Source organism: Trichosurus vulpecula, chromosome 6 (assembly GCF_011100635.1).
Source record: "Trichosurus vulpecula isolate mTriVul1 chromosome 6, mTriVul1.pri, whole genome shotgun sequence".
NCBI classification, from domain to species: Eukaryota; Metazoa; Chordata; class Mammalia; order Diprotodontia; family Phalangeridae; genus Trichosurus; species Trichosurus vulpecula.
This window is the reverse complement of record NC_050578.1, coordinates 274083484-274099667: the sequence shown is the minus strand read 5'-3', so window position 1 is coordinate 274099667 and position 16184 is coordinate 274083484. Positions and strand designations below refer to the sequence as shown.

Below are 16184 nucleotides of genomic sequence, written 5' to 3'. Positions count from 1 at the left end.
ATTCCAAGCCTGTTGCTCCACCCACTGGGACACCTAGTGTAGGAAGGGATATAGTGAGAAGTAAAGAGATATAGTGATGTAAATGCTAAAGGTATCAATAAAAACTTGTTCTTAATGTATCTTTCCCCCATTCGACCTTGAAGAAGACTAGTCTCCTTTAAGGCACTCACCACATGTCATTTCTTTCTATAGAGCACATATGTCCTCTCCCCTTACTGCAAATCCCACAAGGGTAGAGATTACTGGGTTTGTTTGTGACCCAAATGCCCATCACAATGAAAAGAGGGTGCTGGACAGTGTCAAAGACTGAGAGAGGTCAAGAAGGGTGAGGCCTGAGAAAAGGCCATTGGATTTGCCCATTAAGAGATGACTGGTGATTTTGGAGGAAATAGTTTCATGTAAGTGATGAGGTTGGAGTCCAGACTGCAGAGGGCTCACACGAGCGAGGAGGAGAGCTAAAGACAGTGAACGTGGATGGCTGTCTCAAGAGAAGGAAATTGGGATCCCTTGTGTGTGTAGAAGGACTTGCCTCAGCCAGGAAAAGGACACTTCCTCAGTTCAAATAGGTGAAGGAAGAGACAACACCAGAAGGCCTCTGGGAGCTGTGAGTTGAGGAAGAAGGGAGAAGAGGAAGCTCTTGGTGCATGGCCTCCATTTTTCAGGGAAGTAGAAGGCAAGATTCTCAGGTGAAATGGTGTCATGGTGGAAGGCTTGAGGAGAGACAAAAAGGTTTGGAAGAGTCACTGCTGAGTGGGAAAGTGAGTCAGTTAGGGAGGTGAATTAGGATTGCCTTGCTGTGGGGAGCCAGTTGACATTATACAACATAAATTTGTAGTGGATCCAGCCAGCACCATTTCATGATTTTCTCCAGATCCATTCAATAGCACAAGAATAGGAGCAAAGATGGCAGAAGATGAGAGTAATCCAGGGTTGGGATTTATCAAGATATGATTGGATAGGACAAGGGGGCATGGAGTTCAAGAAGAGAGGAGAGCATGAAGTTGAACTGGTTCACCAAGGAGTTGAGATAGGGAAGAAAGAATATAGCCATATGGGGGTGATGAAGACCTAGGAAAGAATCTGGGTGAAAGGTTTTCAATATCTGTGGAAGAGAGAAGGATTAAAGAACTCTGGCATCTAATTCTGGCCATCACCCTCCTACAATAGGACCCATGGGCCTACCATGACCCTCCAGAGGGGGTCTTATAGTCCTTGCCCATAGATCCAAGGGGAGATATCTCTTCCCACAGCCAGTACACACATCCCAACAAAATACTTCAAGCATTTATTAAGCACCTTCTGTTTATAGCACTCTATATGAGACTGAGAAAAGACCCAAAGTTAAGATGAGACATGGTCAAGTAGAGAGAACGAGATACTAACACAGACAGCCCTACTCTACAAGGACATCTGGGAAATGACATTGGTAGGTGAGACTCAAGGTGGAAGGACCTTACAGACTAAAACGATCAGGAAAGCCTGCTGAAGGAGGAGAGATTTGAGCCCTGTTTTACAGGAAGGAACAGATGCTCACTCAGTCTCAGCATCTAACTTAATGATCTCCTAGCTTCCAAATCCAACAGCCTTCTCTCAGGTCTCATCCTTCCGGACTCCTCTGCATCCTTTGACACTTTCGATCACCTTCTCCTCTGTAGGTTTCTGTGACACTGCTCTCTCCTGCTTCTTTTCCGATCTGACCCATCTCTCCCTCTCAGTCTCCTTTGCTGGTTCTTCATGTCACTCACTGTGGGAGTCACCCAAGCGTCTCTGCTGAGGCTTCTTGTCTTCTCCCTCCATACTACTTCACTGAGTGATCTTCTCAACTCCCATGGGTTCAATTATTTTTTCTATGCACATGATTCTCAGATCTGCAGCTTGAGACTTTGCCAACTCAACACATAGAGTTAGCCCAAACCCACCCCCTCTCTCTTCCCCGCTCCTTCCGTCTCTGTGTCTGTCTGTCTGTCTGTCTCTCTCTTTCTCTGTCTCTCTCCGGTCTGTTTCTCTCCCTCTCTCTCCTCTGTCTCTCTTCTCTCCTCTCTCTCTCTTCTCTCTCTCTCTCCCTCCTCTATATGTGCCTTCAGGACCTGAATTATTAAATAGATACTGAAACTAGGCCCTGAAGGGATCAGGAAGATAGAGGTCGGAGAATGCAAAGGTGAGGACTTCATAATCACACTAGCTGATATGGAGGTACTAGGTTACAGAGCGAATAGAAAGCTGACCTTGGAGTCAAGAAGCCTCTAACACTTGCCGGCTGGGTGACCTTGGTGACCCTGGCCAAGCTGCTTATCTTAGCCCCATTGTCTTTATCTGTAAAATGGGAATGATGATAGTGTGTATCTCACAAGGTTGTGGTGAGGCTCCGGTGAAGCAACATCTGTAAAATGCTTTGCAAACCTTAAAATGTTACCTAAATATTAGCTATTATCAATGTTGCTATTTACATAAAACTTCAAGGCTTGCAAAAGCACTTTACAAAAACCATTTCATTGGAACCTCAAAACCACACTAGATGAGACTTGGTCGTTGTCCTTTTCTCCGGAAGGGGACCAAAATGACATCACTATGTCAGAGTCAAGGTACAGTGTGTCCGACTGGGGTTGATCAGACCAACAGACGCTCGGACGGCTCCACCACAGGTCAGGCACAAAGAGTCCGTGTGAACGTTTGGGGTGGAGATGGCTCTAAATTTGGGCATCTCACATTTCCTTTGAGCTGCTGCAATTCTGCTTTGCTCATAGCACACAGTGCCTTCTTTGATGGGGGCACAACATGCTATGCGGTCCTGTGCCAGTGTCTCCTGTGTCACACAGTCAATTCCAAAGTTCTTCAGAGAGACCTTGAGAGTGTCCTTGTATCGCTTCTTCTGATCTGTGGATGAGACACAACAAAGTCTAAATATCCAGCTGTAAGTGCCCCAAGGCATCAACCCGAAATATGTCAGAGGAAAAGACAAGTACAACTTACTTAGATGGTGCAGATCAAGTGGGGCAGGGGCCTTTCTAGCATTGTCCAGGGTTAGGGGAGTCGGGGAAAGAAGTGGGGAAGGCCCTAAGTGTCCTGAGATCCTCGAAGCCCTGATTGGTAAGGTTCCAGGCAGGCTCCAACCACCTGCCTACATTCCACAGGTAGGCTTCCTGCCAGGCTATACTTCACAGACCCTACTCCTATGTCTCTCCCTTGAAGGGTAATCAAATCAGTGCCACTCTGACTTCTGGAAAGGCCTGTCGATGGTCTGTCCTATAACTCCACTGACCATCCCTGTGACTTCTCAGGACTAAACTCTCATCCTAGGTCATCACTGCCACATGTGTGGTGTCCCCCTACCAGAACATAAGTTCTACTACATCAAGGATTGCCTGTCTTGTACCACCAGCACTCAGAATGAAGCCTGGCCCAGGCTAAGCGCTTAATAAATGCATTTTCAGCCCTAAATCGCTATTGATTCGAAAAGCACAAATTAAAACAGCTCTGAGGTACTACATCATACCTAGCAGGTTGACTAACATGGCAAAACAGGAAAATGACAAATGTTGGAAAAGATGTGGGGAAAATTGGAACATTAATGCATTGTTGGTGGAGTTGGGAACTGATCCAACCATTCTGGAAAGCAATTTCGTACTATGCCCAAAGCGTTATAAAACTGTGCATACCCTTTGACCTAGCAATGCCACTTCTTGGCCTGTATCCCAAAGAGATCATAAAAATGGGGAAACGACCCACGTGTACAAAAATATTTAGAGCAGTTCTTCTTGTGGCGGCCAAGAACTGGAAATTGAGGGGATGCCCATCCATTGAAGAATGGCTGAACAAGTTGTGGTATAGGAATGTAATGGAATACTACTGTTCCATGGACTTCAGAAAAACCTGGAAAGACTTATATGAATGGATGCTGAGTAAAATGAGCAGAAGCAGGAGAACACTGTAGACAGTGACAGCAACACTATGTGATGATCAGCTTCGATAGACTTAATTCTTCTCATCAGTACAAGGATCTAAAACGATTCCCAAAGACTCATGATGGACAATGCTGCCCACATCCAGAGGAAGACCTATAGAGTTGGAATGCAGAGCGAAGCAGATTATTTTTTCTCTCTTTTTTTTTGTTTCTTCTTTCTTGTGATTTTCCCCTTTGGTTCTAATTCTTCTTTACAACATGACTAATGTAGAAATACGTTTAATATGATTGTACATGTATAGCCTATATCAGATTGCACACCATCTTGGGGAGAGGGAGAAAATTTAGAACTCAAAATCTTGTGGAAGTGAATGTTGAAAACTAAAAACAAATAAATGAATAACTAAAAAATAAATGCATTTTCATTTGTGAGGCTGGAGACCTGCATGAGTGCTTGGAGTGAGGAGGAAGGAGAAACGGGCTGATCCTTTGTGAGACCTTGGAAGTCCTTTCTGTGTTCTCTTATAATTTTGTGGGACAAAGGAAGGCTGTCCTATGCCTAACATGCACTATTCCCTTGGGTGCAAGTACAGAATGTAGGAGCCTTTTGATTCCTATCGGTGGGGAGACCCATAGTCTGAGATTTCCTCTCCTGGTTCAAAGCACCTGTTGGACAATTTGTGGTCTTAGAAGTCACCCAGAACACTGAAATATTAGGTGACTTGTCCAGGGTCATCCAGCCCCAATGGGCCAGAGGCACCGTTTGAAACCAGGTTGTCCTGGCTCAAAGGCCATCCTCTATCCTCTAGGTCTGCTCCTTCTCAATATGATAGCACCTCCCAATTAAAAGGATTTCGTGGTCATCTGGTCGTTCAATCGTGTCCAGCTCTTCTTGGCCCTGAGGACCATGGCACACTAAGTCCCTCTATCCTCCCCTATCTCTCAAAGTCTGCCCCCATTCAGACTTGTTTCTATGACACTACCTGTCCATATCATCCTCGGAGTCTTTTCCAACGAAATTAAAAGAATAATTGCAGGCATTTGTATAGAGATTTAAGGCTTGAAAAGTGCTTTGTAGATTGACAAAGACAACCAAGAAAAGGAAAAAGACCAAGAAAAGGGAAAAGACAAAAAAAGGAAAAAGACAAAAAAAAAGGGAAAAGACCAAAAAAGAGAAAAGACAAAAAAAGGGAAAATACCAAAAAAAAGGAAAAAGACCAAAAAAGGGAAAAGACAAAAAAAGGGAAAAGACCAAAAAAAGGAAAAAGACCAAAAAAGGGAAAAGACAAAAAAAGGGAAAAGACCAAAAAAAAAAGGAAAAAGACCAAAAAAAGGGAAAATACCAAAAAAAAAAAAAGGGAAAAGACCAAAAAAAGGGAAAAGACCAAAAAAAGGGAAAAGACCAAAAAAAGGAAAAAGACCAAAAAAAGGGAAAAGACCAAAAAAAGGAAAAAGACCAAAAAAGGGAAAAGACCAAAAAAAGGGAAAAGACCAAAAAAGGGAAAAGACCAAAAAGGGGAAAAGACCAAAAAAAGGAAAAAGACCAAAAAAAGGGAAAAGACCAAAAAAAGGGAAAAGACCAAAAAAGGGAAAATACCAAAAAAAGGAAAAAGACCAAAAAAGGGAAAATACCAAAAAAAAAAAAGGGAAAAGACCAAAAAAAGGGAAAAGACCAAAAAGGGGAAAAGACAAAAAAAAGGAAAAAGACCAAAAAAAGGGAAAATACCAAAAAAAAAAAGGGAAAAGACCAAAAAAAGGGAAAAGACCAAAAAGGGGAAAAGACCAAAAAAAGGAAAAAGACCAAAAAAAGGGAAAAGACCAAAAAAGGGAAAAGACCAAAAAAAAAGGGAAAAGACAAAAAAAGGGAAAAGACCAGAAAAAGGAAACAGACAGAAAAAGGAGGCACTATGGGGAAACAGGCACATTGAAACCCTGTTGGTGGAGCCATGAATTAGTCCAACCATTCTGGAAAATAATTTGGACTCTCCTGGAGAGTGATTTGGAACTATGCCCTAAGGGCTATAAAACTGTGCATACCCATTGAGCCAGCAATGCCACTACTAGATCTGTGTCCCAAAGAGACCAAAGGAAAAGGAAAAGGACCTATGTGTACAGAAGCATTTATAGCAGGTTTTGGTGGTGGCAAAGAATTGGAAATTGAGGGGATGCCCATCAACTGGGGAGTGCGGTATATGATTGTGAGGGAATATTAGACATGAGGACGGGGGTGGTTTCAGAAAAACCTGGGAAGACATATATGAACTGACGCGAAGTAAAGTGAGCAGAACCAGGAGAACATTGTACACAGTAACAGCGATGGTGTACTGTGATCAGCTATGAATCACTTAGCTATTCTGATCAAATACTGTGATCTAAGAGAACTCGGAAGGATTCATGACGAAAAATGCTGTCAACCAACAGACAAGGAACTGATGGAGTCTGAGTCCAGACTGAAACATAATTTTTTCACTTTATTTTTCTTTCTTTTTATTTTGTAACATGGTTAATGTGGAACAATGTTTTGCATGGCATCACATGCATAATTGCTGTCACATTTCTTGCCTTCCTGATGGACAGGGGAGGAGTAAGTGGGAGGGAAATTATTCAGAACTCAAAATTTTTTAAAAATGAATGTTAAAATATATATATAACATTTTTAAACTAAAAAAATACTCCTTGGGGTCCTACTCTGGATGAATAACTATTTAATAAACTTATTGTGTTCCTACATTTATATACTTTTTAAAAAGAAAATGATTTGGAATGAAACACAAAAATTTACTGAACAGTATATTTCCTTTGACCCAGCAATATCCCTGCTAGGCCTCTACCCCAAAGAGATCAAAGAAAGAGAAATGTGTCCTACTTGTACAAAAATATTTATAGAAGTTCTTTTTGTAGCAGCAGAAAATCTGGAAACTAGGGGGATGCCCATCACTTAGCGGATGGTTGAACAAACTGTGGTTTGAAGTCCTGTTGTGCTATAAGAAATGAGGAAATTGATGTTTTCAAAGACATCTGGAAAGATTTGTTTGACCTGATGCAGAGGGAGAGAAGTGAGCAGAGCCAAGAGAACAATTCATACTCTTTTAATATCGTCTTTATAAAGCCACAAAACTCTGACCAACATAATGCTCATCGCTGATTACAGCGGACCCAGTGAGGAAGCAGGCAAGCCACCTCCTGACGAAGAGGAGAATCAGGTGACGGCCTGGGCACCAAAACAGCTGGACCTTTGGGGACACAGGCAACGAGGGAATTTGTTGTGCTTGGCTCTGGATTTATTAAAGCATTTTTTGCTGTTACTCTTGTTCCAATGTGATTGAGGAGAAACATTAGACTTCTGTTAATTTAAAAAATTGTAATTTAAAACAGAGTGTTTTACATGGGTTATCCCAAATACAGGCTTTCATTTGATCCTCCCAAAAGCCCTGTGAATTAAGTACTCTAGCTATTGTCCTATTTTATGGATGGGGATAGTGAGACTGATTAAAGTGAAATGACGTGTCCATAACTTGACAGCTAGTGTCAGAGGCAGGTCTGTGCACACAGCTCCATCTGCTACACTTTGCTGGCTTTCTTACAAGGGAGACTGAGATAAAGTTCAGGGAATGGCTGTGAGAAATCCAAGCAGAGAAAAAAATAATAACCTTAGTTTCTTGGTAATTTATAATCAATCTTTTAATTTATCTGCTAGTAATTATTAATAAAATTGATTATAAATTACCTAGAAACTCTATCTCCTGAAAACGTTTGTCATAGCCAATAAGCATTTCTTAAGCCCTTACTGTGTGCCAGGGACAGAGACAGCTTCAGGAGAGTGCTGATACTGGAGTTCCTGGAACATTCTCCCACCTCATCTCCACCTCTTGGCTTCCTTCAAGTCCCAGATAAAATGCCACGTTCTACAGGAAGCTTCTCCTGGTGCCCCTGCATTCTAAGGACTCCCCCTATTGATTATTTCCAATTCATCCTGTATACACCTTGTTGGTGCACGGGGGTTTGTATGTTGTTTCCATTAAAATGGAAGCTCCCTGAGAGCAGGGACAGTTTTTGCCCCTTTTTGCTTAGCACAAGGCCTGACCAAGTAGGCGTTTCTAAACATATACCTCCGAACTTGATGTGCTTCTAATGATAAGATCCCTACAAGGAAGCCCAACTCTTGAGGAGCTGAAAAACCAATAATGAACCAGAGAATCAACAGCTAATGAAACACACCTCTCTCCTCTAGGCAGAGAGGTGGGGGACCACTTGGTCAGAATACTGTCTACCTCTCAGATGTACTCACAGTGTCAGATATTTTGGCTTCATGGTCTTTCTTACAATGTAGGGCTCAATTTCATTGAGGGGGATAGAGAAGGAAAGACTCCCAGAATTAGCTGAGATAAAAACAAAACTTAGAATAGTTGGAGATGCTGTGGGGAAACCAGGGGAGTCCAAGGTCAAAGAAACCAAGAGACAAGGGCCAGTGTCCGACTCCACAGAAAGACCAAGGATAAGGACAGAAAAGGGGCCAGCAGCTTTAGAGACGAGACTCTTATTTGTGGAAATAGAGGAAGTTGGGCCAAGTCGTGGGGCCTGAAGCCAGACAGAGGCCGGGGTTTAAGGGGTGAGTGGGCTGTGAGAAAGGCCCCACCAGCGTTAAGTAGACCCCACTCCTCCGAGGGCCAGCTTGGATTTGGGAGCTCCAAGTATGTTTATCGACACAGAGGAAGAGACCAGGAGAAAGATGAGCGGGGCCGCGTGAGTGATGGAACACGGGCCTGGAGGATCCAGGAGTGGATCCTGCAGCATTGGAGAACAGAGTGGCCACAGGAGGTATGAGACACTGGAGGACATTCACTCCCCAAGCAGGTGTTATGGTCAGGTTAAGCTGAGCCTTGGTTACCCAGGGCCAGGTATCCATCCACTGGCTAAGATTGGTCTAGCCAGGAGCCATGAGTGAGTGGAGCCCACCAGGTGTAGAAAACACCCTACATTTGCCAATGATAAGACCCTGCCCTGGACCCCCACGCCAACAAGGAGCTTCCACGCTTGGGCGGCAGGCCCACATCATCTGTTGTTCTGTTGATGACCTATGGGTGTGACTCCATACATGGCTGGCCTGCCACTGTCTCCTACAGAGTGTAGCCTCCCCAAGGGCAGGCCCTAACATGACACCTGGTAGACACAGAAAATTCTTCCCCAGCAGAAAGGAGAACTGAGAGACAGAAAACTGAACTATTTTATTGCAGAATCTTGAAGAGAGGCACCCAGAAAGGCTGGTGGACTCGATGCCAATTGTGCAGTCCTGTGCAGAGAACCCAGAGCCCAGAGCTGGTCTCGTGAAGGCTCTGGTTTCAAAGCTGGGACAGAAGGTTGGGGGCCAGGCTGCAGCTGAGGCCTGTGCCGTCTGCCTCCACGTTCAGAGACTTCACAATACCATCCTGCACCACCATAGAGAACCTGCAGATGATCACAGGGAGTCAGGGACAACCCAGGCTAGGGACTCCAAGAGCCAATGGGAGGGAGGGGAGTCAAGAGACACCCAGGGCCCAGGGGGACCCAGGCTGGGGACTGTCAGGGCCCAGGAGGGGACTCCAAGAGCCAATGGGAGGAGTGGAGTCAAGGACACCCAGGGCCCAAGGGGTCCCGGGCTGGGGACTCCCAGCAGAGGTGTCCATAGGCCTCACCTCTTCAGACGGCGATTCCCAAACAGGGGTACGAGGGAATCATCCAGTAACAGCTCAGTCGCCTGTGAGAGTGGAGGAGGAGACGACCAAACAGGACAGACAGGCCAAGGTCACCAGAAGAGCCCCCCCGAAAACCGGCCTCTCCCCACCACCCAAACCAAGCCTCCTTGCCACTGGGTGGCTGAAGACCTGATTTCTTAGGAACTTTAGTCCATCCTGTCATTTCACAGGCCCCGAGAGGAGAAGTGACTGGTCCAAGGTCACATGGCTAGGAAGTGACCCAACTGGGATGTGGACCCAGATCATCTGACTCCCTCTGCCTAACCCTGTCTCTCCCAGCCCTGAGCCAGGTCCCAGGGGTCCCCAACTCCCAGCTGTGATGGTTTTCCCCCTTTCCCAAGTTGGTTCCCAACAGTGACAGCAAACATTTACCTTCCCAAAGGCCCCCGTGGGGTCAGCCAGGAGCCGAACCTGGAGACGGAAGAATGGGGAGGTGTTGTCAGTCTCTTCCTCGGCCCCTCCTCTCAATCAGCCTCCACCCCAGCCCATGCCCCCTTCCCCAGGGTCTCACCTTGCCTGAAGCTTTTTGTGAGAGGCCCCACTCACTGACCACGAAGACATCATTGACACTGAGGCAGGCCACCACCTCTGCCCCCTTGGACTTCAGGGCATCAGCCTGCTCCACAAAGCCAGGCAGGTGAGTCTGGGGAAGGAGAGCACAGGAGTTAGCAGTCCCACATCCTTTCTCACCCTTCCTTCTCCCAGACTCCCCAGACACTGCAGGCTGTTCTTCCTCAGACCCTCCCCAAGCCTTCCTTCATTTTCCCTTGGATCCACAAGGCACCTAGAACGGTGTCATTTTTCACTCACAAGAGAGTGGGAAGAGGCTTGAGAAGCACACATTTTACCACTCATCATCTAGCCCATACTTTACCATCCACCCCCTCTTCAATCCCCCAAATGAGAGGTCACCCATCCTCCTGTGAGAGGGACCTCAATTTCCCAAGGGAGCTCATTTCACTCTGAGACAGCTAGGTCTCAGTTGGGCATCATTCTCTTACCTTGGAACAGCCCGGTGTGAAAGCTCCAGGAACCCCAAAGAGTACACCCTTCTTGCCTTTGAACAGCTCTGCCAGGTTCACCTTCTTACCTGGATCTCCCTCAAATACCTCCACAGACGGAAGGGCATCACCCACCTGGGGGAGGAGAAGACTCAGAACTAGAAAGATGCCAGACCCTGATGGGAAGCCAGAACTAGGTTCACAGCCTCTGTGACTTGGGTTCCACCCTGGCAGCAGAAAGGGAAATTCCCAGGACAGTTTCCTGGTCCCTTCTCTGCCCCCAGGGATAGCTGGATCTCCCCACAGTCCATCCCCACCCAAGAAGGCTCTAAATTTCCGGGAAATTATGATCCCTCCCTTGGGCATATGGAGGATGGTTGGTGAGGAGAGTTTTTTCAGTGGCCAAGCAGGTGTTGCATAATCCAGATGAATAGCTTCTGAGGGGCAAGACCAAAGCCTGAGTTCTGGGAAAGGAGTGGGATTGTGAGGGGAGAGAAGGGGCAGGAAGGCTGGAGTCTGGAAGGAAGAGGGCAAAGTCTGGCCAGAGTCTGGGATTTGCCCCGTGGAGTCCCCTGTTTGATACTGGGGCTTGGAAGAAGGCACAGGCACCAGAATTTCTGGCTTTGGGGAAAAGGGGAGGGGAAAGTGGGGCTGTGTCTCCAACACAAGGTCTAAAGGTCTAAAGCGCTCTCTCTCTCTCTCTCTCTCTCTCTCTCTCTCTCTCTGTTTCTCTGTCTCTGTCTCTCTCTGTCTCTCTCTCTGTCTCTCTCTGTCTCTCAGTCTCTGTCTCTCTCCTCTCTGTCTCTGTCTCTCTCACAGACACACACACACACACATTCTGGTGAAATAGATCCCAATTTCAGGGGTGGGAGGGAAAGGGCAAGGCCAGGCAGAGAGCAATTCAGTCCAGAGGCACAGATTGGGGGAAAGGAAACCGTTAATTCTCTAAACGACTGAGAACAATGGCTCGGGGAATTGTAGGGATCCAGACATTTGATGAGAGGGAAGGGTCTTGTCTCTACCATCCAGATCACAGGTCTAAGAGGGCTGGGGCTGAATGAAAATGTCAGGATATTAGCAGCGGCAGCGGGGAGAAGAGACCACAGGGCAAGGAAGGATTCCTATGAGGAGTCAGTCTATGCAGGGGTATGGGTTAGAACAGATGGGGCATCAATCCACAATGGGGGTAGGGGGGGTCAGTTGACAAGGAGAGGGTCAGGCTACACTGGACGAGGGTGGGGCTATCAGTCTAAATGAGTCGCCAGTGCAGGAAGATCCCTCCTTTTTGAGAGGCTCAGCTCATTAAGCAAATCTGTGCCGACCGAAGGGCTACATTGAAACTCAGCTCTGCTGTGCGCTGCCCACACCATCCCTGGCAAACCACTTCAAACTGCCCTGGGCCTCAGTGGCCCATCTGTAAAACGAGCACCTTGGAAAAGATCAGTCCACCAAGGAGCGCTCCCTAAGCAGCCGCAGCTAAGGGGCGGGCACTCACAGAAGGGAGACCACCTCCAGTGCCCAGTCTAGGATCGATCCTATGGAACCATTTCATAGGGGAGTTGCCCAGTCATGTGCAATCTGGAATCGTCTATCTTCGTCATCAATTTATAATGGGGGGAAGGCTCAGTCCAGAGAGGGGACCCCACCCCTGGTCAATCCACCAGGAGGGGGCCGCATAGGGCTGAGGGAGGAGGATGGGCGGGGAGGGAATTATGGGAATTACCCCATAAAAGAGGTCCCTGGGTTATGGGGATATCAGTCCACGGGGCGGGGGGTGGGGGGGAGAGGGTCAACTGTTATAGAGACTCCATCTATAAGGGGAGGGGCGTATCAATAGGACAGTCTGCTTGGGGGCGTCTAGGATATGGGGGGGATGGATGGGGAAATCAAACAGTAAAATGGGTCACTAACACGGAGGGTCAGTGGGAGTGTCAGTCCATGAAGTGAGTCCCTAACATGGGGATGATGGGGGGGGCAGTCCTCTTGGGGGGGGAGGGGTCAATCCTCTTGGCGAGGGTCAGTCCCGGGGGGCGGGGGGGGGGGGGGGCGTGACGGGAGCGGGACCGCCAAGGTCAAAGTCAGGATCCGGGGACGAGGCTCACCTTGATCGGGGCCATGGCTGCAGGGGCGCTGCGTAGGGTCCGGACTGACGCGACACGGAAAGTCTGGGCGGCGGTGGCAGCTCCCGACGCCGCTTTAAGAGCGGGCCCAACTCGGCGCCCGAGGGCGAGGAGCGCGGCCAGCCCCATCCCCGCCCGACTCCGCGTGCGGCCCGCCCCCGGCTGCAGCCCCGCCCCCGGCTGCAGCCCCGCCCCTGCAGGGGCTCCTAATTTGCATAAAGGGGTGGGGCCGAACCACGGGTAAGGGAGGGCCGGGCCCCTCCACGAGGCAACCAGTAAACTTGCACAGAGCCGGCGGCGGGGCAGAGTAGCGAGGTCGGTCCGGAGCTTCTTCTCACTTCGCCCTTCTCACTGGCTAAGCGCTGAAGGGGGCGGGGCCTAACCCCTGAGGGGCTCGCTGCTCATTGGCCTGGCTGCGCTTTCCTCTCTGCTGAGATCGCCCAGGCTGTAGAGTGTTGCAGCGGCTTAGCGTATAATTGACGTGCGGCGTGGGAGGAGGGCGCGCCTGGCTGAACCTCGGGGTCCGGGCTAGGGAACAAGCCCCGAGCACCTCTGTGCTACTGCACTCTTAGCGCAGCCACTCTTCCCAACCTCCTCATCCCTGCTCAGACTCCCCGTGGGAGTGGCCCCACTTGAGAGCCCCAAGCTGCGCTCGTGCACACGCACCAGGAGCTCCCTCTTCTCCCTCTTCCTCGGCTAACATCCCCCAGACGCCCTCGGCCACTCTTTCCTCCTACATCCCAGCCTTATACGATATCGTGGTCCTTCTCCTGGACAATCCATTTCATCTCTTCCGGTCCAGGTCCATCCTGTCCTGTCCCGTCCCGTCTCCATGACTCTGGCCCCTGGTTATTCCCACTCTCACTTCCCCGTCTGTGCCTTCTGCCCTACTACCTACAAGCACAACCCTGCCTTCTCCATCCTTAAACATCACCCCTCCCCCATCCTTCTATCCCTGCCAGCTATAGTTCTATCTATCTCCTAAGTTTTGTTGCTGAGAAGCCTTCTAAGTTCGGTGCCTCCACTTCCTTCTATTAAAATAGCCTTCGTGTGGGTCTGCCCGCCTGGGATCTCTCCCCACTCCAGTCCATCCTCCATTCAGCCACCAAACTGACCTTCCTAAAGTTCAGGTCTGAAGATGTCACACACACACACACACACATTCAATAAACTCCAGTGGTTTCCTACACTCTCCAGGAACAAATACAAAATCCTCAAAACCCTTCATAACCTAGAACCCTCCTGCCTTTCCAGTCCTCTAAGACTAACCCGTTAGTGCTGTCTAGAGCTTCTTTGTTTACACGTTGTCTCCCCCATAGACTCTTAGTCAAAATATTTATTAAGTGCCTACTATGTGTCAGTGCACTGGAGATACAAAGGAAGGCCCTTGAGAAGTTCACGCTCTATGGGGGAATACAGCAAACAAAAGATTAGTTGGAGATAATCCACGGAGGGGAGGGATTTTAGCTGGGGCATGAAAGCCGAGGAAGGCAGAGATGAGGAGGGAGGCATTTCAGACGCAGGTGACAGACCCTGGAGATTTCCTGAGTCCCCTGATGCAGGGTCTTCTTCAAGGCCAGTGTCCCTGGATCAAAGGGGGTCTGGGAATGAGGGGTGAGAAAGGGGGAGGAGGGGCAGGTCATGAAGGGCTCTGAGCACCAAACAGAGGATTTTGGATCTGCCACATTTTGTATCTGAGCCACGTGGTCAGACCTGGGCTTTAGGAAAATCACTTTAGTGGCTGGATTCAATCCTGTCCAACTCCTCCTGGCCCCATTTGAGGTTCTCTTGGAAAAAATGCTGGGGTGGTTTGCCATTTCCCTCTCCAGCTCATTTTACGAAGGAGGAAACTGAGGCAAACAGGGTTAGGTATCTTGCTCAGGGCCACACAGCTGGGAAGTGGATTAGAACTCTTTTTGACCACACTGACTACCGCGCCACCTAGCGGTCACTTTAACAATAGCATGAGGCCACATTTGCTGAGACTCGTTAAAGACCTTCGTTTAAAAGGGCCAGGGTCTCCCACTGCATCTGGGGCCAGCTCCAGTAGTCCTGATCCATATTGTTAAACCTGAAAATTTGGTTGAAGGAAACGACAGAGCTAGGTGATAGAAAAATCCATGTTGTTTATTATTTTCCCTTAAAGCATAGCTAGGCTAGCTTACTTGTACGTACAAGGAGTCAGAGCTTAAACTCTGGCTGTCTGAACAAAGCAATGAGAAAACTTATATACGTTATTTTAGCAGACCTAGCAAGCCTGTATGACCTCATTTTTATGACCCCCATGTATGTTTAACCATGATACAGGAAGAGGATTTTCCTTAATGGAATAGAGTTGTAAAGGATGTTGACAAAAGTCAGTTGACACTACAGCCCAGCGTCTCTGTGTCTCATTACATTCCATAACATAGTATATACCTGTAGAATATTAAGCAAGGTAATCTCTCTTGGGGTTAGGGTAACGTCCTTAATGATCCGGTCTTGTTGACAGAGGTAAGGGTATTGCCTGAGCAAACTTTTAGAGAGAACGAAGAAGCCCAGGCCCTGGATCTTCATCCAGTTACTCATTAATTCAGGCTCTGGGTCTAGTTGAAATTAAAAATGATATAAAATAGTATAATATTTTCCACATTTCCTCCTTTTGGTCAAAGGTAAGCTGAAAGCTTCACCTGAAGACCAATTAAGGTTTGGCTAAAAATCCTTATCTAGGTGGATTCAGGTTTTTTCTTTCTCTTTCTGTGTTTGGACATCCCCAGAGATGGACAGTAATTGTAAACTACTTGTAAACAAACAGAGGGAGCAATTTGCAAGGGGGATCAGTAGGGAGCATAATGGGGAAACTGGAACACCTAAGTAAAATAAGCTAAAGACACCAAAGGTACAAGTAAACAGTCTTGGGAACGCAACGGACTCAGAAAGGGAAAGAGCAGTTCTTCGTTCAGGTTCTGGTCCGGGCTCTTGGGAAGTTAGCCTGCGTCTGATGCTGTCCACTTCAGGCTCTTTGAAACGGGAGGACAAGGTGTCCTATGGGCTCAGATGTCCACTTGGGATCAGGGGCAGTCCTCAGATGTGACAGAAGGATCAAGGAGTCCATCCACAAGTTGGCAGCTGTAGAAGTAGTCAGATCTGACAGGAGCTCCCAGAACACATGTGATTTGATAATTGAGAGAAAAACAGCACAACATAGGTCCCAGCCACGCAGGGCTAAGTTCAAACAGTACAAATACAAAGTAGCTTTAAATCCCAGTTACATATTTCCAATGTCCATTTAAAGCAACAAAATTTTTTTTTCAGATGCCTGATTGTGGTTATCTGGTTCCTAGATAGTAAAAGAGAGTTCTGCTTCTCTGGTTCTGATCTAGAAATCCTCAGACAATTCTTACTTAATATAACTTAGTACAATCACTTAAATTTGGCTGTCCTTTTTTAA

At 47.6% G+C, this 16184-nt stretch overlaps 1 protein-coding gene across 1 annotated transcript; it reads right to left on the bottom strand.

Annotated features, from left to right (window-relative positions):
• Nucleotides 1–9107: 9107 nt before the first annotated feature.
• Nucleotides 9108–12920, bottom strand: PRDX5 (peroxiredoxin 5). The gene is made up of 6 exons (XM_036763669.1): nt 12737–12920; nt 10635–10769; nt 10145–10276; nt 10006–10044; nt 9574–9635; nt 9108–9346 (listed from the first exon to the last, which is right to left on the bottom strand). The coding sequence occupies exons 1-6, from the start codon at nt 12881–12883 to the stop codon at nt 9241–9243; spliced, it is 621 nt and encodes a 206-aa protein (XP_036619564.1). The 5' UTR covers nt 12884–12920; the 3' UTR covers nt 9108–9240.
• Between the last annotated feature and the right edge of the window lie 3264 nt (nt 12921–16184).

What these genes read in the sequence shown, in the direction of transcription:
- PRDX5 (XM_036763669.1), bottom strand. Translation starts at nt 12,883, where the DNA reads ATGGGGCTGGCCGCGCTCCTCGCCCTCGGGCGCCGAGTTGGGCCCGCT. An exon ending in CAGCCATGGCCCCGATCAAG is followed by an intron (nt 10,770 to 12,736) that starts GTGAGCCTCGTC and finishes CTCCTCCCCCAG; the next exon opens with GTGGGTGATGCCCTTCCGTC. An exon ending in TCACACCGGGCTGTTCCAAG is followed by an intron (nt 10,277 to 10,634) that starts GTAAGAGAATGA and finishes CTCCTTCCCCAG; the next exon opens with ACTCACCTGCCTGGCTTTGT.